General features: G+C 45.7%; 1 protein-coding gene across 2 annotated transcripts in view; it reads right to left on the reverse strand.

Annotated features, from left to right (window-relative positions):
• LOC146042727 (uncharacterized) overlaps positions 1-21,676 on the reverse strand; it is a 34,067-nt gene extending 12,391 nt beyond the window's left edge. For both annotated transcript variants that reach the window (XM_083162911.1, XM_083162910.1), the window contains exons 1-7: positions 21,545-21,676; positions 16,159-16,287; positions 12,451-12,571; positions 9,874-9,987; positions 7,367-7,480; positions 6,899-7,006; positions 5,304-5,411 (exon numbers count right to left, since the gene is read on the reverse strand). In XM_083162911.1, the coding sequence (XP_083019037.1) occupies positions 5,304-5,411; positions 6,899-7,006; positions 7,367-7,480; positions 9,874-9,987; positions 12,451-12,571; positions 16,159-16,182 (589 nt within the window). In that variant the 5' untranslated portion in view covers positions 16,183-16,287; positions 21,545-21,676. The remainder of the gene's footprint in view (positions 1-5,303; positions 5,412-6,898; positions 7,007-7,366; positions 7,481-9,873; positions 9,988-12,450; positions 12,572-16,158; positions 16,288-21,544) is intronic.
• Between the last annotated feature and the right edge of the window lie 2,170 nt (positions 21,677-23,846).

The raw sequence follows: 23,846 nt of genomic DNA on the forward strand, positions 1-23,846 counted from the left end.
CACCCGATCATTACATATGCACGATCGGGTGCAGTGAATACCTGGTCCCCTGCTGGCTCTCCCGGGAGGGCAGCCTGTGCTGCCTGACTCCCAGGGAGCCCCCCCCATATACGTACTGGGCAGCCTGTGCTTCTTCCATCGCCCTGCCTGTCACCGTCCTCAGGCTCCGTTCACACTCGCCGTCAGGGGCAGCGAGCCCCTGCGACGTTGAATAGGGGGTACAGCGAGGCTCCAGAACACGGCGGGCAGTGGCGACTGTGCAGCGAATCCTAAACAGGATTCTCTGCACGCAGTGAATATTCTCCTTGAATACGGCCCATGGAATAAGCATTGCTTTAATGCAATGTTCAGTTATGCACCAATCATTTGCAGCCTAACTGACTTTCTTGCAGTCTCTTAGGTAACATACATGTCCCATATAGCACCTGCCTCTTGCAGGGGGATAAGGTCATTAGGTCGACAAGCATTGGGTCTAGACCCATGTAGACCTTTCTGCATGTCAGCCTAATGGTGTCGACCCAATGCATGTCGATCTAACTGGTGGAGACCTAATGATCCATACCCTTGCAGTTTATGTTGGAGGCAAACAAAATACATTATACTACATTGAAATTCAGATTTTTGCTTGCCAGGTACTGAAGAAAAAATGTCACAAAGTAGATGGAGAAGAACTGGTGTTTTTTCTGAGTTACTATATATCAAAGGATCTTAAACGGGACCCCTAAAGCTGGGGCCACACATAGTGGCCAAGTGAGCCCCGTTCAGACCAATGCACTTGGTTGCTAGAACGGGATCCGGCCACTGCCGACTGTATTTCTAGCATTACACAATGCGGCACAGCAATGTAACATATACATTGCACAGTAATTGTATGTGTTCTTTCCAAAATCAGGGCGTTCCGCCATCTGGTCCTACCACAGCACGCTGTAGGACCTGGCAGGTGCGGCTCCACCACTAATGTGTGGGCGGCCGCATAGGAGCCTGTGTGCAGCAGGCCGCGCATGAACAGGAACCGCTGCAATGCTATGAGTGGCCGCAGCCTAACAAGTAACGTTTTCCAAGTCACCCAACTGTCACATTTTAAAACCCCACTAGATTGTAAGTGCTACAATACATCCTCTTTTTTTCCATGTGTGTGTTGCTTATGTTGCATCATTTGTGTATGACATGTGATTTGTATTCCGCTTACCTGTGCCTATGTTTTTATCATTGTCTTAGTTAGATCTTATACAAAACACTTGGTGGGAAAATGGGTATACCTGGACAGGAGGACCAGGCACCAAGGAGCACTATGTCTTTAAGATCTGTACCACCCCCCTGTAGCACACCCCCCCCCCTTACACCCCCTTCCTGTCCTCAGAGACCAGTTTTTCTCCTTGGTGCTCTGAGGAACAGGGCGCCATTACTAAGGAGAGGGCAGCTTCCGCACTTCATTTTTATTTTAATTTTTTTCTTTCTTATGTTTTACTTTACTGTGTCAGTGCAGCGGCAGCACTGGCTCTGACACATGCGTCCTTCCCCCGGTGACTGATACCAAGACATCTTGTCCGGCGCATCCCAGTCACCTCCCTGCACTAGGAGGGAGCCAGGGAGAGGCAGCAGGTAAGCGACTCCCCGCATCGGCGGTCCTGGCAGCGGTCCCAGCTCATGCCATGGATACCGCTAGACCACCAGGGTGAGTGGGTTTAATATGGGGCCATGTTTATCCTGGGGTTCCCGGTGGAAAGGGCGCTTGTCTTATAGCTCTGCCCCATCCCCTCGGCTATGACGTGTCACTGAGTTTCCCGCCGAGGGTGCTCCTCTCCTAACCCCTCAGAGCTTGCGGGTGCCATTTTCTCACTACGTATCCGGCTGGCCACAGGATTCGTCCCCCTTTGCCTCCACTGTTTATCAGTGCCCAGGTTTAACCCCCTCACCCCACTTTTTAGTGTTGGTGCTGGGATATAGTACATATCTAGATTTCTGTGTGGATGGCTGTACAAATACTGTTTGCATTATTGCTTTTATTATTTTCTTCAGTTTACTGTTTTTCTTGATGTAAGTTACATAACTTAACATCCCCCTGTATCTGGCTAACAGGGTTTACAGTATTAGTCGCTAATTTGTTTATAAGTGCCTGTGTACAGTTCTTTCTTTTCTTCTCACACTATTGTGTGAATAGGGTTTACATTGTAAGTGTTAGCCAACCATTTTACAATGTCAGCTAGGGGAAAGGGTAACGCTCCAGTGCTGCACGCATTTACATGCAATTCATGTAAAGAAAATTTTGCATGTGCAGAGCATGACCATACTGGCATTTGTGAGCGCTGCACTCTGCTGGGACCCGGTCCGCAGGTTACTGCGGAGGTTCCCTGCGAGTCTGACTGGGTTACTGCCTTGTCCTCTGCAATGAGGGAACTGGCGGCCTCACGTACTGTAATTGCTCCCCCTATTCCCCAGGTTCCACCTCAACCAGAGGAGCCAGTGTGGTTATAGAGCCTGTCGCAGTCTGTTCAAGGCTTAATACAGGTATGAGCTTCACTGCAACAGGCTTTAGGAGCCACTAGTGCTCTTGTTCCTGCACGTCGCATCCGTTACTTGCACAAGATACAACAGTCACTGACAAGGACCCTGATACAGCTGATCCTGTAGAGGAGGGTGAAGAGGATCCTAAGCCTGATAAAGATCATATGGCTCAGGCCAGGGTGTATAGTCTGATTAAATCTATCCGACTAACCTTAAATATTAAGGAATCTGAATTGCAGCCTCCTTCTGAGGGTCCTATTTTCAAAAGAAAAAAGAAGGACCCGGCAGGGTTCCCACAGTCCACTCAGCTGGACAAAATATTCCAGGAAGCCTGAAAAATTCCTGCTTTCTAAGCGGATTTCAGCCTTCTATCCTCTACCAGAGGATTATAATAAATGGGAGATCCCTCCTAGGTTAGACGCCCACGTGACCAGACTAGTGAAGTCTACCCACACTACCTATACCGGACGTCACTTCTCTAAAGGACTCGCTAGAAAAGAATTTGGATCAATTTAAAAAATCTATATATACCAATGCAGGTGTGGCCATTCGCCCAGCCTTTGCAGCCGCCTGGACTACCATGTCCATCGGTCACTAGGCAGATGAATTGCTAGAAGGCCTACAATCTGGTACACGCAGATCGGAACTCCTGTCCCTTGTAAACAATATCAGAGAGGCAATCTCCTATGTCAGTAAGAGTGTTTTAGATGGGGGCTCAGATCATGGAAGGCAGATAACGACTCCAAAAAAAAAAGTTGGAGGCCCTGCCTTTTACAGGGATAGTAATTTTTGGACCTGAATTGGACAAAATAGTCGCTTCCCTAGCAGCTTCTAAATCTGCTTTTCTTCCTTCTGGAGTTTCAAAACTAAAGCAGCAGTCCTTTCGTTTTTTCAGACCGCAGAGTAAGGCAACAGCTCAAAACCTCTGCAAGATTTCCCTATCCTCCCTAAGACACTGAAGTCCAAGCAGCGCCAGGGCTGGGCCGGTCATCAACAGGCCCATAAGGAGACCGACAAACCTGCTGCCTGACGCCAAAAGTCAACATTCAACTGCGTCAAGGGTAGGAGGCTTCCGTCTTCAAATTACAGGAATTTGGCCAAGCTCAACATTGGACTCTTGGGTATTGGATGTGCTGTCACAAGGCTACTCCCACACCTTTTGGTCCAGGTCTCCAACCCAGTTTTTTACAACATGTCTTCCTGCAGACCCATTGAAGGCCGCCGCCCTCGAAACAGCAATTTCCACCCTATTGCAATCGCAAGTCATTATTCCGGTACCTCCAGTGCAAAGAGGAACAGGCTTCTACTCGAACATCTTCTGAATCAAGAAACCGGACAGTTCATTCCATCCAATTCTCAATCTAAAGAAGTTGAACCTCTTCCTTCGAGTACCAAAATTCAGAATGGAATCTCTCACGTCAATTCTACACTCCATCGAACCTAATGGCATCCCTGGACATCCACGATGCCTATCTCCACATACCTATAAGGTTGGAACACCAGCGGTTTCTCCGGTTTGCAGTGTTAGAGCGCCATTTCCAGTTTCAGGCCCCTACTGTTTGGCCTTTCAACAGCGCCTCGAGTCTTCGTGAAGATCATGGCGGTAATGGCAGCTCAGAGACATCTACAGGGAGTGCGAATCCTCCTTCTGTTGGCCCACGCGGCAGAAATTCTCCTTTCACACTTGCAGTTGACAATGGACCTCCTCCAGTCCAGCGAAAATCCAGCCTAATACCCTCGACCTCCATGATTCATCTAGGAGCCCTCATAGACAAGTCTCTCAGGGGGTCTTCTTGCCTCAGGACAAGTACCTGGAATTACAGGCGCTGATTTGGTCTTTCTTAAAACATTGCAAGGTGTCAATACACCTGTGCATGAAAGTGGTCTGCAAGATGGTGTCAATCTTCCCAATGGTGGAGTGTGCACATTTCCATCCTCGCACACCTCCAAATCACGCTATTGAGTCGCTGGACAAAGAGAGCCTGTCTCTCGAAACGCGTTGGAAGCCTGGGGAAGAAGCGAGTCCGTACACCGCCGCCGATACCGGAAGTCAACAAACCCGAACTTCCGGCCGAGCGCGGCACACTCGTGGAGGTCCGGAGCGCGGCGTGAAGGAAGACAGAAGGCCAGAAGACCTAGGTAAGCTAAGGGACAGATAGGGCTACCAGGTCTACGCAAAATAGTGCCACTCTTTCACTGCCTCAGCACGGACCAGCAACCCCACCCACCAGGAAAGGGCTGTAAACATTGTTTTTACTCTCTCCTTATCTTTTTAGCGGCTAAGCACTTGTACTTACTTATTTATTTTTATATACCCACACCCCCAAGCACTTTTTACTCTTATTTAAAAAATTGCAGTTAGCTATGTTGGCAGTTATTCATTTGCCCCTTAGTTGTATGTTCAGTTGAATGGTTCTTCTTCTCCTATCCCTATTCCTCAGCTTGTTAAGTTAAAACTGGTCTCTGAGGACAGAAAGGGGGTATAAGCGGAAGGAGCTACGGGCTGCACTATCTTGAAGACATAGTGCTCCTTGGTGCCTGGTCCTCCTGTCCAGGTATACTCATTTTTCCAGCATCCACCTCGGCCTACGAAAAAAGGATTTTACAGGTAAGAACCAAAAATCCCCTTTTATGTATGCCATGTGATTCATTAATTGCATCCATGCATCTATTACCCTGCTGAATTGCTCCCTCGTGCTGCTATTATATACATGTATATAATACCTGTATGCCTGTCTGGTCATATCGATTCTATGGTGCCATAGTAATAAACGGGGATGTTGAGGAAGATAACTTACCAGCTGTGTACTTGATACCATGTTTTCCGTCTAACTGCAAGTTGTTGCTATTAGATGGGTGTTCTTGAAAATTAACCCTCCGCACAACTGGGATGTTGGAAGAATAACCTGTAACAGACAAAAGTGTGAGCACTGTACACAGCAACACTTTCCCTAATACACCCAGCGGCACTTCCCCCCAATGCACCCAGTGGCACTCCCCCCCCCCCCCCCCAATACACCCAGCGGCACTCCCCCCCCCCCCCAATACACCCAGCGGCACTTCCCCCCCAATACACCCAGTGGCACTTCCCCCCCCCCAATACACCCAGTGCCCCCCCCCAATACACCCAGCGGCACTTCCCCCCCAATACACCCAGCGGCCCTTCCCCCCCAATACACCCAGCGGCACTTCCCCCCCAATACACCCAGCGGCACTTTCCCCCCCAATACACCCAGCGGCACTTCCCCCCCCAATACACCCAGCGGCACTTCCCCCCCCAATGCACCCAGCGGCACTTCCCGCCAATACACCCAGCGGAACTCCCCCCCCCCCAATAAACCCAGCGGAACTCCTCCCCAATAAACATAGCGGCACCTCCCCCCAATACACCCAGCGGCACTTTCCCCTAATACACCCAGCGGCACTCCCCCCTAATACATCCAGCAGCATTTCCCCCAATACTGTCCAATCTAGAAGTCTAATCACGCAGGGATTCGTCAATGGACGCTCGGTCTACAAGAGCGCCTGTGCTGTAACACACAGACTCCAGACATTTGCTTTATTACAGTAGCTTATCACCAGGAAGTGGTCCTTGCTAAGAGAAACAAGGGAAAGACTGAGCACGTCTCTTCTGTGGCACTCTTTATTGTATTAATTAATTATAGGCACTATATAAAAGGTGCCGGTATACACGTTACAATTATTGTATACAATATCACATCTTTTTGTACTAAATCTCATCTTATTACAAAACCGAGATGCAATGAGATGCGATATTGTATACAAATTGTAACGTGTATGGGCACCTTAAGACCTATTAGCAGGTATAGGTTATAGGACATAAATGAATCTTCTATATAAAAGGCCATGTGTCTACTAATAAGTAGTACTAGCATAAAAAAACATTACTACATGACCCATAGTGTGGCACATGATCTCTAATGTTTTTAGGAACTGAAAGCTTTATATTAACTGGATACAGTATTTAATCTTTAAATAAGGCGGTGATAGAGACTAATCTTTCCCCTCTTCCTTATTCATTGTTCTCCTCCTTGTTTTAAGGAATAAAACAAAAAGTTAATGAAAAATGAATGAATACAATAAAGAGTGTCCCAGAAGAGACGTACTCAGTCTTTCTCTTGTTTCTCTTAGCAAGGCCCGCTTCTTCACAAAATTATAATTAATGTTAGTTATTCAATCAAGTTACCAATAATTATCCCTTTATTTCTGGGCAGATTCAAAAAAACCAAGTGCAGCAACTCATCACCAACTGGTTACAGAATATTACTCACCATTATTAAATAATGCCATGGGTATCGCTAGCAAGTTTAAACTTGGTGTAATGAAGATCAGGATGAGGTATTCTGGGTAGTGAAGCTACGCTGTTACTTACATGCCACTGTATTGTCCAAGCTTTCAATATCAGGGCTAACAGAAAAATCTTCGGGAGGTGCCACGTGCTTAGCAGCTGAGTATTCACCAAACCGGTCTATAAATTTGCCTGTCAAGAAAAAAATATAGAATACAATAAAGAAATGACATCAAGTCTTCCCATAACAAAACAAGGGAATTTCATTGAGTTGTTTGCAGATGAACTGAAAATAACAATCGATTCTGCATAATAAAGAATGTACAAAGATAAACTAATTAGTTGTAAATTCAGAAACCGCATTATCATGAGAGCCAACTAGGCATTACAAGGGACCGGGGAAGAATGTGGAACCGATATTATCCAACATACTATGCCACAGAAAATGGGAGAACAGTTTTTTTTTAACAAGGAAGCTGCAAGCACATTGGTCCCCCACCACCAGGGGGCGATAATAAAACACATAGACCAAGGTTTCATGGAGGCTCTTACTTGTACTAGGAAATGACAAATTTTCCCCACCATCCTGTTCATATGACTCTGCCATGCGCTGCTTCTCGCCCAGCTGGACAGTTAATAAAATATCAGGATTGGCCAAACCACAGTCTGGATGGAAATAAACAACAGAAAAAAACAATTAAAGAAGAGGGCACAATGAGATAGGCGGCATTCTGCCAGTGGTACAGATGTGTCCTCATACATCCAGTCTCAATACGCCGTGCAGCAGGAGATGCCTGGCGTAGGTGAGCAGCCAAGTCCAGCACAACTTTGTTCATTTTGGGCATCTTCTATTTTTGCCGTAAATGGAATACAACCAGGACGCACAATGAGAATATGATATATGACACTTTTTGTGTGTGAGACTGGAGTCTGTATATGGAAAAGGACAGCCCCATCAGGTATATTAAGACACGTTTTCACCCAGTAAAGAAGCAGAAAGATGCTAAAAGAGGCTCACGCAACCTGGCGAGCAAAGAGGGGCTGTTTGGCGTGGTTGCAGTAAAGATGTATGAGAACACATCTGTATATCATTGGTACAGGTATCAGTGATAAATCCTATTTACCCATATAATGTGCTGCTAATCTCTCAGTTTTCTTCAAAGACATAACAATTCTATTTGAACTATTGGCATATAGGGACGATAACGTGAAAAAAGTATATATATATATATATATATATATATATATATATATATATATATATATATATATATATAATTATTTTTTTTAAATGGTGGAGCAACCAGAAAATTCCTTTCCTGACCTTCATTGTAAGCTGTACCAAACAGAACATCCCTTACTATGGGGCTTATTCTGGTTCACTTCTTCTGGCAAATTCCTTCTTAGATGGACAAAACCATGTGCACTGCAGGGGGGCAGATGTAAAATGTGCAGAGAGAATTAGATTTGGGGGAGTTATTTTGTTTCTGTGCAGGGAAAATACTGACTGCTTTATTTTTACACTGCAATATAGATCTCACTTTGAAGTAAAACCCCACCCAAATGTAATTCACTCTGCACAAGTAACATCTGCCCCACCTGCAGTGCGCATGGTTTTGTCCATCTAAGAAGGAATTTGCCAGAAGGAGTGAACCAGAAATACCCCTATGAGAGTTACTAATGAAGACTAAACTCATTTATTTTCCAGCACTGTCCATTATACTGTATATTCCAACACACTTCTTGATATAAAACATTTTACATATGTAGCTATTGCATGTGTGCAGCTACAATAATAGGTGAGGAAAGCTGTAATATTTAACAGGCTTTATTATAAAGCTTCAGTCACATCTCCCATATCTCAATGCAAGTAATGCTAACACCTTGATCTTCAGACCATCCCATGAAACACATAGACTAAAGGACTGTGCAGCTACTGTATGTAATAATACAGGCACTCAAAGATTTTTATTTAGACTTACACTTACTACCCTTACCTAAAAAGGGATCCCAAACCATCGCCCACTACACCCCAAAAATATTAAAAAATAAAGAGCACAAACTCCTTCCCAAGTCTATGCCAACATTGCTGGAAAGAATGACTTCAGCCACTCACACAGCAGGTAAGGGTTCTCCCCATGTGCTGTATACGCCTTGTCTATATACAGCCCTCTCAATGGGTGGTTGGAATGAAGCATAAATCCTCCGTTTATAACTATGAACATACATGTGATGCCCGCATCCAAAGGCATGACCAGAAAATGTATTCAAAACCGGGATAAGTAAAGATGCGCAGACACTGGCCTATATATCGGCCATTTAATTGAACAGGCAAACTATCGCTATACCATCGGCCAGTGTGTACGAGCGGTATATCTGTGAACAGCATCATTAATAGATATGTCTTGTCGGCTCTGTAACACAGCCGATACATCAGCGTATAGTGTGGTGTGTACGAGCGATTTAGCGACCATCCGTACAGCCCCGCCTGGAGCCACTGGTGATTGACAGCTCAGTGGGCGGGCACATGAAAATGCACCTGCCCACTTGTGATGTCAGTCCCGATGGATAGGGCAATGTGAATGGAGAACACGCTGTCCGATCCGTCTGTAGATATATCTGCCCTGTTAATTGGTTCTGTAGCTTCCTTCAGAAGCCTCGGCCTCAGCCAATGACGGGAGACTCTTGGTGACTCATTACAGTTGTCTGTCACTTTTCACTCAGGAAATTTACATCACAAAGAATAAATGACACCCGTCTTCCTTCCCTAAATTAGTTATTTAGGATGAAGACTGATTAGCTTACAGTCTATTGGCGGCAAACGCATCTGGTTTTCTGCATACAGTTTGTGCCCGCGGGAGTGTGTACGCACCCACTTCCATAGGAATGCATGGTGCATATCCACGTAGCGGCTAGTCATGGCTGTGTGCGAGTAATCTCTGCCACCATGCAAATCTATGTGAGATGAACTTGGACACATCTGTACATTTCTGAACTTCTGTGTATTTATCAATCACTAGCACTAGATCTAGAAGTAATCCCAGAATCCCACTGCTCACCAGAACCACCAGTATTCAAGTTTTCATTCCTTCCGACCCCTGGGCGGCTCTTCCGGCAAGGCTCATCTTCTGGCTGTATCCTCAGGAAGTTGTTAGGGTTAAGGATTACAAAGCCTATCAGACAGAGAAGAAAAAGGAAACAGTGATGAGTAGTTATTGTTAAACTAGGTTTCGGATTGTTATTTCGCCTATTACAGAGTTACGCGATTATACACTTTGGGGTCAAGGTCAATTCAATTACAGGTGAATTAAAAACAAAACAAAAAAAACCCTGCATTATAAAACTTGCATACATTGTGGCTATGTGCACTCCAACAAAATGCAAGATAGTTAGAAATGGCGGTACTCTTTACCTAGAACAGCGCCCATCGCGGGCATCGCATGTCATTATAATGGCATGCGATGCGACCGATGCCCGCGATTTTACCTAGAAATGCATGTTAAAATGTAAATCGCGACGGTCGCATCGCATGCGACCAAAAAATCGCATGCGATGCGACCAACGCGATTACCGCGATTTTACATAGGGAACAATGTTAAATGGCCCAATTGACCCGATTTTACATAGGGAACAATGTTAAATGGCCCACAGACCACAAATAGCCACCCTGAAGTGTGAAATGGCCCCCCCGATTGTTAACGCCACCCCACGATCAACGTCAACCCGAAGCGTGGCGAGCGCAGCGAGCCCGCGAGGGGCGGCGGCACGCGTCCTCCGACCTTTTCATACCCCCACTATCCACGTCGGCGTGGAGTTGAGAATAGACAGTGTGGCGAGCGCAGCGAGCCCCGCGAGGGGACGCGGATAGCTGTGAAGCCCGCGAGGGGACGCGGATACCTGTGAAGGTATCCGCGTCCCCTCGCAAGGCTCACCACGCTTCGGGCTCGCTGCGCTCGCCACACTTTCTATTCTCAACTCCACGCCGACATGGATAGTGGGGGTAAGAAAAAGTCGGAGGACGCGTACCGCTGCGCTCGCCACGCTTCGGGTTGACGTTGATCGTGGGGTGCTGTTAACAATCGGGGGGGGGGCATTTCACACTTCAGGGTGGCTATTTGGGGTCTGTGGGCCATTTAACATTGTTCCCTATGTAAAATCGCGGTAATCGCGTCGGTCACATCGCATGCGATTTTTTGGTCGCATGCGATGCGACCGACGCAATTTTTTACCTTGCGATGCCTAAGATCAAAATCGTGGGCGCCGTTCTAGGTAAAGAGTACCGAAATGGCTATTTGCAGGACTCACAGAGGTTGGGCAAGTTTTCTACAAAAGCGACCCTGCCGAATGCATGAAAATGTCAGGAAATCATCCTGGTCCCCAAGTAGGGTAGCAGGACCATACAGAAGGCTGTTACTAACCATAACGAAGAACTGGAGGTTTTCAAATATTGTAACAAGACTGGTAGTTGCATTGTTGTTCATAACGATGGAAAAATGATAGCCAACAAACATTTTTCAGTAAATGTAATGCTTTACACTTTTGGTGTAGAGAAAAAAAGTGTTTTAAAAAACTGGGAACAAATATTTTTTGCTCCCATCTGCAAGTTCTAGCCTCCATGTACCTGTCCCACATCATTTACACCTCCGGGTACCTGTCCCACATCATTTACACCTCTGGGACCTGCCCCACATCATTTACACCTCCACGTACCTGTCCCACATCATTTACACCTCCACGTACCTGTCCCACATAATATACACCTCCGGGTACCTGTCCCTCATCATTTACAACTCCACGTACCTGTACCACATAATATACACCTCCTGGTACCTGTCTCCTCATCATTTACACCTCCACGCACCTGTCCGACATAATATACACCTCCTGGTACCTGTCCCTCATCATTTACACCTCCACGTACCTGTCCCACATAATATACACCTCCGGGTACCTGTCCCACATCATTTACACCTCTGGGTACCTGTCCCACATCATTTACACCTCTACATATCTGTCCCACATCATCTACACCTCCACGTACCTGTCCCACATCATTTACACCTCCAGGTACCTGTCCCACATCATATACACCTCCACGTACCTGTCCCACATCATATACACCTCCGGGTACCTGTCCCACATAATATACACCTCCAGGTACCTGTCCTACATAATATACACCTCCAGGTATCTGTCCCACGTCATTTACACCTCCACGTACCTGTCACACATAATATACACCTCCAGGTACCTGTCCCACATCATATACACCTCCGGGTACCTGTCCCACATAATATACACCTCCGGGTACCTGTCCCACATAATATACACCTCCGGGTACCTGTCCAACATAATATACACCTCCGAGTACCTGTCCACATCATTTACACCTCCACATACCTGTCCACGTACCTGTCCCACATGATAAAAGGTTTTCTATGGTGATGTAAGGAAAGTTAGCAATGCCAGTGGGTGCCATGTGCCTTTCGGGAACGGACAATTGCATTAATATTAGCAACTGAATCCCCCCCCTTAGTTACAAGCAAAAGTAATTGGCAAAAGCAAATACTGACTGAATATGACAGCATAATGTAGCATTTCTATTATTTGACAGATAAATAAAAATATCACATTACCTAGTGAAATTAAGATCCCGTGAATTTCTTTAATAACACCAGTGTACAAGTCTTTCTGCCACCCTTCAAGGACGTTCCACTCTTTTTCCGAAAAATAAACTGCAACATCTCGGAATATCACCTGAAACAGAACAAACAGACAACGTTTACAGGCAGTGCCGGCTACTAAATGTGTGTCATGGTTTCATTTACCTACATACTAAAAATGTCCTTATAAGTACTTACAAAGTTATATACTGTATGTTTTCGTTCATTTACATCCACGTCTTTCCCCACAATTATAATCAAACAGCTTTCACTATTGTCTGGTGTGTGGCAGGTGCAACATCTCTGGGAGCTTTTTATCAAAACTCTTTTGCTTATATATTTTGTTGCTAAATGGATTTTACACTGTTCTTGGTGCCTCATGTACTCTGACCGCTGAAGCAGAAGACAAGCAATAGGGCAACATTTGCAATGACTGGAGTTCTCATAAACAGCAAAACTGCTCTCTTTATAGGACACTTTAAGTAGCACCTGATTTCACTGCAAGCATATAAAAGGCCACTCCCAGTAGCTGCAAAGACACAGGACAGGAAACACTAGTAACTATAATGCAGCCTTTTCAGATTTATGGTTTGTTCACACTTTGTGCAAAGCATTCAGAAGACGTGGACATTTCTTCTGCACAGAGAGACGGATTTGGGAGGAAAAGCTGGGAAGGTTCAGTGATCCTATCTGGGGACACTAAGTATTTCACACCTTAAATCAGGAGATAAAATTCGCCGTCAGGGGCAGTGTGCCCCTGCGGAGTTGAATAGGGAGACCAGGAGGGCTGGCAGCGAATGCTCCAGCCCTCCGGAACGCGGCGAATGTGCAGCGAATCCTAAACAGGATTCGCTGCACATGCCGAAAAAGGGCATTGAATACTGCCCTCTGTCTGTATTTATAGTAACTAGTACAGTGGTTTCCAAATGTTTTTGAATCACGGCACCCTAGAACATTTTCACAGCACCCCTAGGACAAAAGAAATGTAGAAAAAAAGTATAAAACTAAGTAGATTGTGTTTTATATGTCATCCTCAGGCTAAGTTATGTTGTGAGGAACAGGGTTTGCTTCTGTTCACACACATTTTATAATTGACAGCTTCCAGCACTGGTTCTTTCTACTACATTGAATTGGTCCTGGTCCCAGAGCTACCGGGATACGCTCATTTGATCTACAGCGTGTTGGTCGACAAGCATTGGGTTGACATCATTAGGCCGACGTGGGTCAAGGTCGACAGGTCATTAGGTCAACACAAGCATTAGGTCACAGTGTCTAGGTCGACAGTCAAAAGGTAGACATCGGGTTTTCCACTGTTTTTTGAGCCGACGTGCCGACAGGCGGTACTTCATGCCCTAACATCCACTAGGGCGTGGTGGGAGAATAAAATAGTGTGCTGAGCACAGCGAGGCACCGTGCCCGAAGCATTGTAAGTGGTGCAAGGGGATGCGGTGCACTTTACACTGTGTCTATGTCAACTGTGTCAAAAAACAGTGAAATACCCGATGTCGACCTTTCCCCATGTTGACCTAGTGGCGCCGACCTAATGCTTGTCGACCAACCTGCTGTAGACCAAATGATCCCAACCCGAGTTTACCCTACCCAGGATGCCTAGGCAAACAGGTTAAGAACCACTGATCTAGTAGGGAGTCATTTACTAGGGTGATCTGATATTGTGGTAGAACAGCCTATCCACACATTGGCCCTTATTCTGATTCGGTCGGTACGGCCCGCGTGCGGCCGTACCGCCGATGTTTGGACTCTGCACATGCGCAGAGGTCAATCTGCGCATGTGCAGCCCCCTTCGCCGCAGACGGATTTCGTCCGCCGCAAAGGGGGCGTATAGGGGCGTGAGAGGCTTCATGCCCTCATTTCCCTATGTGTACGCCCCGCGTTTCATGGGCGTTCCCATGCAAACGCGGGGCGTATGCATGGTAATGAGGGCATGACGCCCTCATTACCATGACATGGGGGCGGAAAGCTGACGTCGCCGGATGTCAGCTTTCAGCCCCCATACAAGCTACCACACGGACGATTGTCCGTGTGGTCTTAGCTTGCGGGAGCTGCCGCGGCGTGCGGGCCTGCCTTCGATGGTCGACGACCATCGAATGCAGGGGGCAGCTCCCACCATGGTGGAGGCGTAGCCTCCACCATTTTAATGCGGATCGCCAGCCGTCCGTGTACGGACGGCCGTGGCGATCCGTCTGGTGGGCGGCCCTTGGTTTGTGCGGTCGGAGCCCCGTGTGCGGCTCTGACCGCACCAACCAGAATAAGGGCCATTGTCTGTGACGCATGATAGACTCGCAGCATGTGGCTGCTTCTGCTGTATTTCTATGTGCACTACAGGTACATTAGCCTGAAGCTTGCATTGAAATAATATTGCTAACTAAAATAAAACCAATCTGAGTCCGGGAGATCATTTATTAGAAATTGTGTAAAACTCATGTGACTAAATTTACCTAAGGAAATCTATGTTTTGTACCACTTTTCCACCCAAATCTTAAGAGGTTTGACCTGGCATTTTGTTGGGTCTCCACACTGGGGTCCCTGTTTCCACTGCACCGTGTTCCTGGGTTATCCCCAGGTAGACACAGTTTCTACTAAGGGTGAAAGCAGGGCAATGAATGAGGACCAGCAGGCGGGCAGCGGGAGGTGTCTGTGCATTGGCCAGCTAATCCTGCCCGGGTCAAAAATCCACAGCTCGTGACCCGGGTTTTACCTGGGATTTTTACCTTGTGTCCATTTCCACTGACAAAAATCCCGGGTAGGTGCACATTCATGTGCCAAAACCCTAGATTTTCATGACTGTGGAAAGTTGTGTAAATACTTTGAGACCTCACTCTTAAGGGGTGTACACACAGAGCAAATTTGTGCTATTTTCTAAGCAATCTAACTAGATTGCTTAGAAAGTAAGCACAGATCTCTCTGTGTGTATGCTCCGAGAGATTAAATATCTCTTGCTAACTAAGTCAGTGCATGCAGTCCCAATCTAGTTAGATTGCTTAGCACATGACTGCAAATCTCTCTGTGTGTACAGAATGAGAGATACTGATGGCAATCTCTCATTTTGAACAACTACCCGGCCTTTTTTTGCTTAAGCAAAATTGCTAAGAAAAATTGCTTAGCAAAATTGTTTAGCACAAATCACTGCGTGTGTATGTGCTCTGCATGGGATATCTTGACACCAGCAATATTGCTTAGCAAAATTGCTTAGCACAGATCTCTACGTGTGTATGCCCCTTTATATAGATGACAGCTATCTACAAAATATTGGGGCAGATGTATTAATCCTTAACAAGAGATAAATCCAAGGGTGATAAAGAGAGATAAATGTCCAGCCAATCGGCTCCTTACTGACTTTTTTCAAGCACAGCCCGAAACATGGCAGTTAAGAGGTGATTGGCTGGACATGTATCTATCTTTATCACCCTTGCATTTATCTCTTGTTAAGGCTTAATACATCTGCCCCTTACATTTTATTACTAAAAGGAAATAATATAAACTTTTCAATAAACGCAATAGATAGATGTCAATTTATCAGTGTGTTTAAGCTAGAAATATAGAACATCAATGATTGTAAAAGGAAAACAGCATCTGCTGCTTTTAATATCATAGCTGTTTTAGGCTTAAATTCACCTATTTATGTGATTGGTTCAATACATTAAAACCCCACTGACATCTTACCGTAGGAGACACATGGCCGGCCATGTCTGTACTCTTCCCTTCTAGTAATCAACCAAACGGTGAGCGGAACACTCCAAGCACGTGCGAAGATTCGAGCAAGGTCCAGCGACGGACAGCTCTTAGAGAAGCCTATAGGAGCACAAAAAGAAAGAACATGACCTTTCCTGTCGCTGCTAAAAAATAAAATTATATATATATATATATATATATATATATATATATATAAAAAACATCAAAATAATGGAACAACATAAGAGTAACATCAGTAAAAACAGAACACCACATGATTTTAAAATAACGAACCCCCCCTTGGTAACATCATAGAACTATATCGTTAACTGGTATCATTCAGTGTGTATGCAGCATATTGTTTGCCCAACGGCACCACTGATACAGCCACTAATGGACTAGTGTGGATGGGGCTTTAGTCTTTTATCATACGGGAAAATATATTATAATATATTTATTGATTTCACTGGGGAAACTAAAACCAAAATATTAAAATGTCCTATTTTAGCTCTGAAAGCTTACTTGGTATTATTCTGTTGTGTAACATTTGCATACACAACACCCGCCCCCCCTTCGATATTACCCGATCCAAGCTTGAAAACAGCAGTTCCAATAGGTTCACGGAATCAGCACTTACACGAGCAGCGACCTTAACCTTACATGCATCTCCATTCCAGTGATGTGGACAAGTGCAGATCTAGTACAGACTAGATTAGACAGACACCTTATTGGATGCTATGGACTATTTGTAGACCCTTTCCCTGCTTGCACTCAGCTGCTGACCTGCTAGAAAACTGCGGACGCGATTGACGTTGCTAGCTACAGCGTCATGGGCAATGAGGGTAGGAGTGATATGACGACCTTCATTACATCGCTCAATGTGTAACCAGGTCTCGATAGGTCACCCATCTTCCGATCACTATCCTGCAGCCCCTGTCCAGCGTGGGCTCCTGAAAGTGACACTGTGTACATGTAGTGTTCTCGCTAGAATGTGGGCAGGGTGCTGAAATATGGACACAGTATCTTGCATTCCAATGAGGGGGTGTGGCCAGCTGGGGGTATGGCCCTGTCAGTGTCACTCTTGGGGGGGGGGTCCAGCACTTGCAGTGGTGCTGGGCTTCCCCCAAGCCTTCCAATCACTGTTTATATAATATATGAGCATGCGCACAGCATCTATTCCCCGGTGGTGATCGCTGCACTCCAACTTTTCCTACCCATGGGACCGAAGAGGGCATGGTGCTTTTTGCTATTTTAAAATCAGGTTGTACCTCTGACCCTGATAAGCAGTCTGCACAGTGTACAGTGGCACATTTCTGGGAATTCTGGGGTATTAACTTCCGGAGTTAGCGCTAGCACTATCCCTGGAGGTTTACCTACATATATAGCTGGAATATCTGCCGTAAAACACAGTGTTAACATTCGTGGCAGTTCTGTGATTAGAAATACATATGCCCCATAGGGATGGCAATCGTCCATTGATGGTTTATGGCCGATGGAGAATACTTTTGCCATTGATAGGTGAGAATCAGATGGTTTCCCCTCATCGATGATACAGCAGAGCCAATCATTTTTTATTGCCCAAGGTGCCGTGACACGGAGCATAGCTGACAACCCGGAAACCCCATCCCCATATTCTGATTGGCCCAAGGAAAATGGATGACCATCGATAGCTAAAATTATCAATGGTTATCCATCACATAGTTTGTGACTATCGATTGCCATCTAATGACTTCAATAAAATTAGAACAGAAGGGGAGACTTTTTTTTTTTTTTTTTAAGATAAACCATGATATTGGGTGCGTATGTGAGGTACAAACTTGAAAGATGATGGAGATCTTGCCTTTTCCCTTCCAGTAAATTACAGAGACATAGCTCCAATTTCCCAGCCATGGCCCCCTCCCCCAAACTACCAATCACCTGTTTGCACATGTGCGAAGTACTGAACCTTGGTACTTTGCGCTTCAGTATGTCTATATTTCGGGATCTGAATTATCCCCAATGTGTCACATTCTGTGTACCAAAGCATTACAGTATCTCACCAAGAGGTTGTGTCTCTTGTGATCTGCGAGATGATTGTATAGGTGTGTACCCAGCTTTAAACCACACCAAAACATCAAAGTGTGCAGCAGCCTGATGACATGCTCATAGATATAAGTCACGTCATTATTGGATTCATAGGTATTAGCGGGATGAGTCACAATAATGGGACATTATAAGGACTGCTAGAACATGTCACCAGGTTTCCATGCATCATGTAGGAGTGACACACGTTATGTTATTCTGTATTAGAAATAATCTCCTACATACAGGTCTGTTCACCTCTATGTAGTAGGAAGTCACTGAACATGCTGGAATGAATACAAATCATTCTCCCGCTATGCTACATCCTGGAGGAGATAAAGTCGCTATGTCGACACTATAAAAGGTCAACCACTAAAGGCCAACAGGGTTTAGGTCGACAGTCAAAACGTTGACATGAGGTTTTCATACCCTACCATCCACCTGGCCATGGAGGGAGAACATAATAGCGTGCTGAGCACAGCAGGCCATGCGAGGGGACGCGGTGCACTAATACGGTGTCCATGTAGACTCATGTAGACAGCCGGGACAAAGAAAAAACTCATGTAAACCTTTTCATTGTCGACCTTAACCATGTCGGTCTATTTCATGTGTTGACCCTATGACCCATGCCCATCCTTGAGTGTGGGAAACTGGACCTCCTTCATCTTCCACCTGCCGGAACCTAAAGGGTAATATGTTTAGTAAGAAGCCGATAAGCCTGCAACACGCGGCCACCACTTGGCATATAAACCCCAATGCTGCACTGTTGATATAAGGACTCATCTTTATCTATTTACTTTGATCATCTCAATCAATCACTTCAATAGAATACAGCTAAACATGCAGAGGATGGTTTAGTTACATGCAATGTGAGGATGATAGAGGAGAGCATTCACTATAGGAGGTGTTAAGGAAAAAGCGATCATATGTGTACACTGCATGTGGCCGTATCCTCAAGTGGGTCCTGATATTGTACAATGCATGTAATGGCTGCCAGTGTATTATCTTGATTTATTGCTGCAGCAATCATAGCGGCTATTGAATTGTTATGGCCACTCAACCACTTGTTCAGTGATGTTACCCCCCATGCAGTTGTTGATTATATGGGGGGGGGGGGGGGGGGGTATTCAGACCTGATCGCTGCTGTGCAATCTTGCAAAGCCCTGCAATCACATGATCGTCACCCAGATAAAGTGAAAGTCCGCCCTGTGCCATTCTTCAAATGGCTTGCGAAAACTTTGCCGATAACCTTCCCAATGCAAATCCCCCACCATTGAATGAATTCCAGTGTGTGCAGTCTGTGCGTAACTATGACCCTTCCACAAGTGGGCGATAGAAACAGGTTGATCGAGGTCACACGTAATCCCTGAAACCACAAGAGCATGCTTGCAAGTTTTCTTACACACCCAGAAAACAGCAGATTTCCGCCAACAATTGGCAGATTCCTGTCAGTCAACTTGCAAGGGGATGGCGATAAGATGCTTTGTAGTTTATTGTTGCCGTTTGGCTTTGCGCATGAATGCAACAATCCAGCCGTTCGCATGAGCAGTCATTCGATAATCTTTCGCCATGTGAATTTGTACAACAGCGATCAGCTCTGAATAACCCCCATAGGCAAGATTGACCTGCATGTACAGATGAGGGGGTAGGGGGTTGTTAATGGCTTGTGTAAGCACTAAGAAATATTATAAACTACATCTCCAAAATTGGCACTGTCATTTGAAATATCACTTAAGGTGCATACACACTGGGAGATTTTACCCAGCATGGATGGGGATGGGGGGGCGCTGGGATAAATATTGCTCAGTGCATACATGATTTTCAGCTGTCTAATCGATTTATACGGGGGTGCACAGCTTTCCATTATGCTATGGAAATCCATCCACCCCGTAATACCAGCAGATGATTGGCGGCGATCATGTGGGAACATGCACTAGCGCTCACCACCGGGCCGCACACACTGGGCGGCTTTTGAGCTGAAAACAGCTCAACTGACAAAACGGAGTTGCTTTCAGCTCAAAATTGCCCAGTGTGTATGGCCCTTAAGGAGGGTATTCAATCCCTGCCGCTATTTCTGACAAAGGAAATAGAAGAGAGCGCCTATTCAATGGCGTTGTTCCTGGCAGCACTGAAGAGGCAGCTCCACGGAACAGACCAGACTTTAAAAGCAGTTGGGTCCGTTATGCCGAAAACTGCTGTGAATTGTTGATATCACGGCCGGATCTCGACAATCCACAGCCGTTTTAGCAGACACACACCCTTTTCGCCGATCGGCAGGCGGAACATTGAATCCCACCTGCCAAGAAACTGGCAAGGACGAATCAACAGTTGGGACCCGGGATTGTATAGCCCCCTAAGTGTGTATGGGGTTTAAAATGATTCAGTTTCTGTCCCAGCGAAGCTCACAGGCTAAATTCCCCACCAAACACACACACACACACACACACACACACACACACACACACACACAGGTTTAACCTCAATTCCTCAGACAAAACTTTAATGACATGTTTACACATAAATACACAAGAAAGGAGTGGTTTCATGCACTCTAAAAGTGAGAAATATGAAAAAGAGAAGCAAAGAAATACAATTCCATTGGATGAAAGTACATAATGCATTATATGGAATTGTGCAGTAAAATAATAATAAAAAAGTGATATTAGTAATTATATTCAAGTGGGTTATATGAAGCAGAGGCAGAGATACGAGGCTGGCATTATGTAATGGATACACTTCATATTTATGTTGCGTATGTATATGATATAAATATGCAGTCATTGATACATGAAAGTTACAACGCTGATAAATAATAATAAACAGATATAAGATATAAAATAAATTAAGATACAACTCATTTCAGGTACAGGATGAGATACAGTCAATGAGAGATCATAGATTACATAGATCATTAATAGATAACATAGATTAAACATTGGAATAAATGAAATTATATATATATATATATATATATATATATATATATATATATATATATATATATATATATATATATACATACATACAGACACACACAGTTAGAAGGGGTTCTGGGACAATGAATGCATGGCACAGATATTGGTGGAGGGACAGGCATGACACACTGGTAGAGGGGACTGGGATGGGCACACACAGCTGCTCCCAGTCCCAATGGCACAGGCCTGGTCCCTGCAGCTCAGAGGACTGGGAAGGGGCGGGGCCCGGGAACTGGGAGCCTCCGGCCAGTGAGGCAGAGTGTGGCCCCGTGGACAATGACAGGCTGCGGCCGGCGGGCACGGTAAGAGGAGGTGGCGGACACACGGCCCCGCTTACTCACCGCACTGACATCACCGATCCCGGGACCGGCAGCCGCCACACAGCAATCCCATCTGCATCCTTCTTCTCCTCCGGATCCACATCCCAGGGAAGAGATCCTTCCGCCCGTTGGGATTGAACGGGGGTTCGGTGATGCGCCCAGCGTTGGCCGTTGGGTGTGTTGCGATCACGTCACTAGCGTCCACGGTAACCGTGCGCGGTGCTGACATGTAGTCCGCCCTGTGTGTGATGACTGGATGGAGTAGTATTATTGGAACGGAAGTCAGTGTCACTATTGTAGTAGATACGGATAGTGATAAATACCTCTCCTCCTCACTGGTACAGTCAGGACATCTCATGCCACAGCACCTGTGTGTCCCAGCTGTGCCCAAATACCCCTGCCCCCTCTCCCCTTTCAGCTTCTACCCAATGGGGGTATATGTGTGAGAACCTGCTGCTATCAGGGGTCCCACAGGTGTCTGGCTCCAAATGTATATTAGTCTGCACCTGGTGACATTACATCTCCAGCTACCTTGTGGTTATTATGTACTTTACTTTCCAACAGGTTATTGTATCACAACAATGTCAATACGATTATAATAGTGCTGCATTATTACCCCTTTAATGCTGAGCTGAGAACCCTGGCCTTACCTGCACTACAACTCTGTGTAAAAGGGTCAACCCAGGTCTTGCCCTCTGAGTCCGCAACCTGGGTCATGCCTCAAAGGCTGCTGATTGGGAAGCTCAGGAGCACTTAGAAATTATGCAGTCAACTAGCGTCAGGGCCGGCTCTACCTTTAGGCAGCTGCCTAGGGGCTCCGGAATCTGTGGGGAGCACCTGAGTCTAACTATCACAAAATTAAGGATGACTCTGAGAGACACATTCTTGTTGAATGTAATGCAAAGATACGTTTTCAGTTTCTAATATCACTTTTACATTGCTAAACATGGTCTGACACAGCTCCACCTGGGTCCAGGTGGGAACCGGGGGTCACACTTAGCCTGGGTCACCCATTATACACAGAATGACCCGAGTTCCACCCTACTTATATCCCAGATTGGTCACCCCAGGGTATTCAGTTTAGCGCTTTCACACTGCACCTTGCTCCGGCAACTACAAAGAAATAACCAGGGTTATAGGTGTGGTGTGAAAGGGGTATTGGACGCCACCTCTCCATGTTCATCTGAGGTTCTGGAAATTCAGCATTGGTGTGTAGGAGGTGGTGGGAGCAGAAAGCTGAAGTTTCGTCTAGGGTTCCGAAAAACCTTGCACTGGCCCTGTCAAGCATGCTGTGTGGACAGCGACGACCCGAGAAACCAGTGTCTCGCTGGCAATCTGAAAAGGTAAGTACATCTGTGCAGCCATCCAGGGCCGGATTAAGGGGGGGGGAGGGGGGGGGTCGACAGTGTGGTTGGCATGTATTTTTTTTTTTTTTTAATTGCTAAAGGTTTTGTGCATAGGAGTGGGGTAGTGCTTTGCCTATCTGCCATTGTGACAATGATTAATGGTGCTGAGCTCTGGGAGCCAAGACACACTGACTGCACAAGTGTGCAGTGCATTACTGGGAGTTGACTAAGTCCAATATGACTTTGCACAAAAGGTCAGAGGCTGAGAGCCCTGTGCTGAGCTCTGCTTGGTGGAGCTCATCATATGCTTCTCAAGCCCATGGAGGACAGCAGCAGCGGCCTTGTCATAGGAGGGTTTTTAATCAAAGGCAGTGCTGAGCATGTCAGGGCTCCTACATAGTAAGGTACAGAGGGACAAGCACAGGCTTTTCATGTGGTATTGATAACTATCTATCTATATATATATATATACAACAATTTTCCTCAAACGTGCCAACAGATATTTATACACTGTATATTGAATTGAAAAGGGCTACCTATCTCACACAGTTTCCTGTTGGATTGGAAACAACAAAAAATACAACAACAATGCTTAGTTGGCACCCTGGGAGCAGGTCTTATTAATATATATTGGCACTCAACAATAATAATACAATGACGACCCCCCCCCGTGCAGTTACCCAAAGGCCAAGTTTATACTGCCTTTACTCTGTGTTTTGACAGTGTAATATTCTCCTGTCCAGTAATGACAAGTGGGATGTGGCCCCCCTATCTAAACTCACCCGGGCCCAAAAAGGCTTAATCCGGCCCTGCGGTTGGCTCCGACCCAGGTTTTCTGATGTATCAACTGAAAACAACTGTCAAACCAAAAATGGTCCATATTTTGACATTGACAGAAGGTCGATACAAGCTTAAGGTTGACATGGGCATGGTCGATACTCAAAAGGTCGACACAAATGTTTCATGTTTTTGTTGTC

The sequence above is a fragment of the Crinia signifera genome, chromosome 19 (assembly GCF_055691185.1).
Source record: "Crinia signifera chromosome 19, ASM5569118v1, whole genome shotgun sequence".
NCBI lineage: Eukaryota > Metazoa > Chordata > Amphibia > Anura > Myobatrachidae > Crinia > Crinia signifera.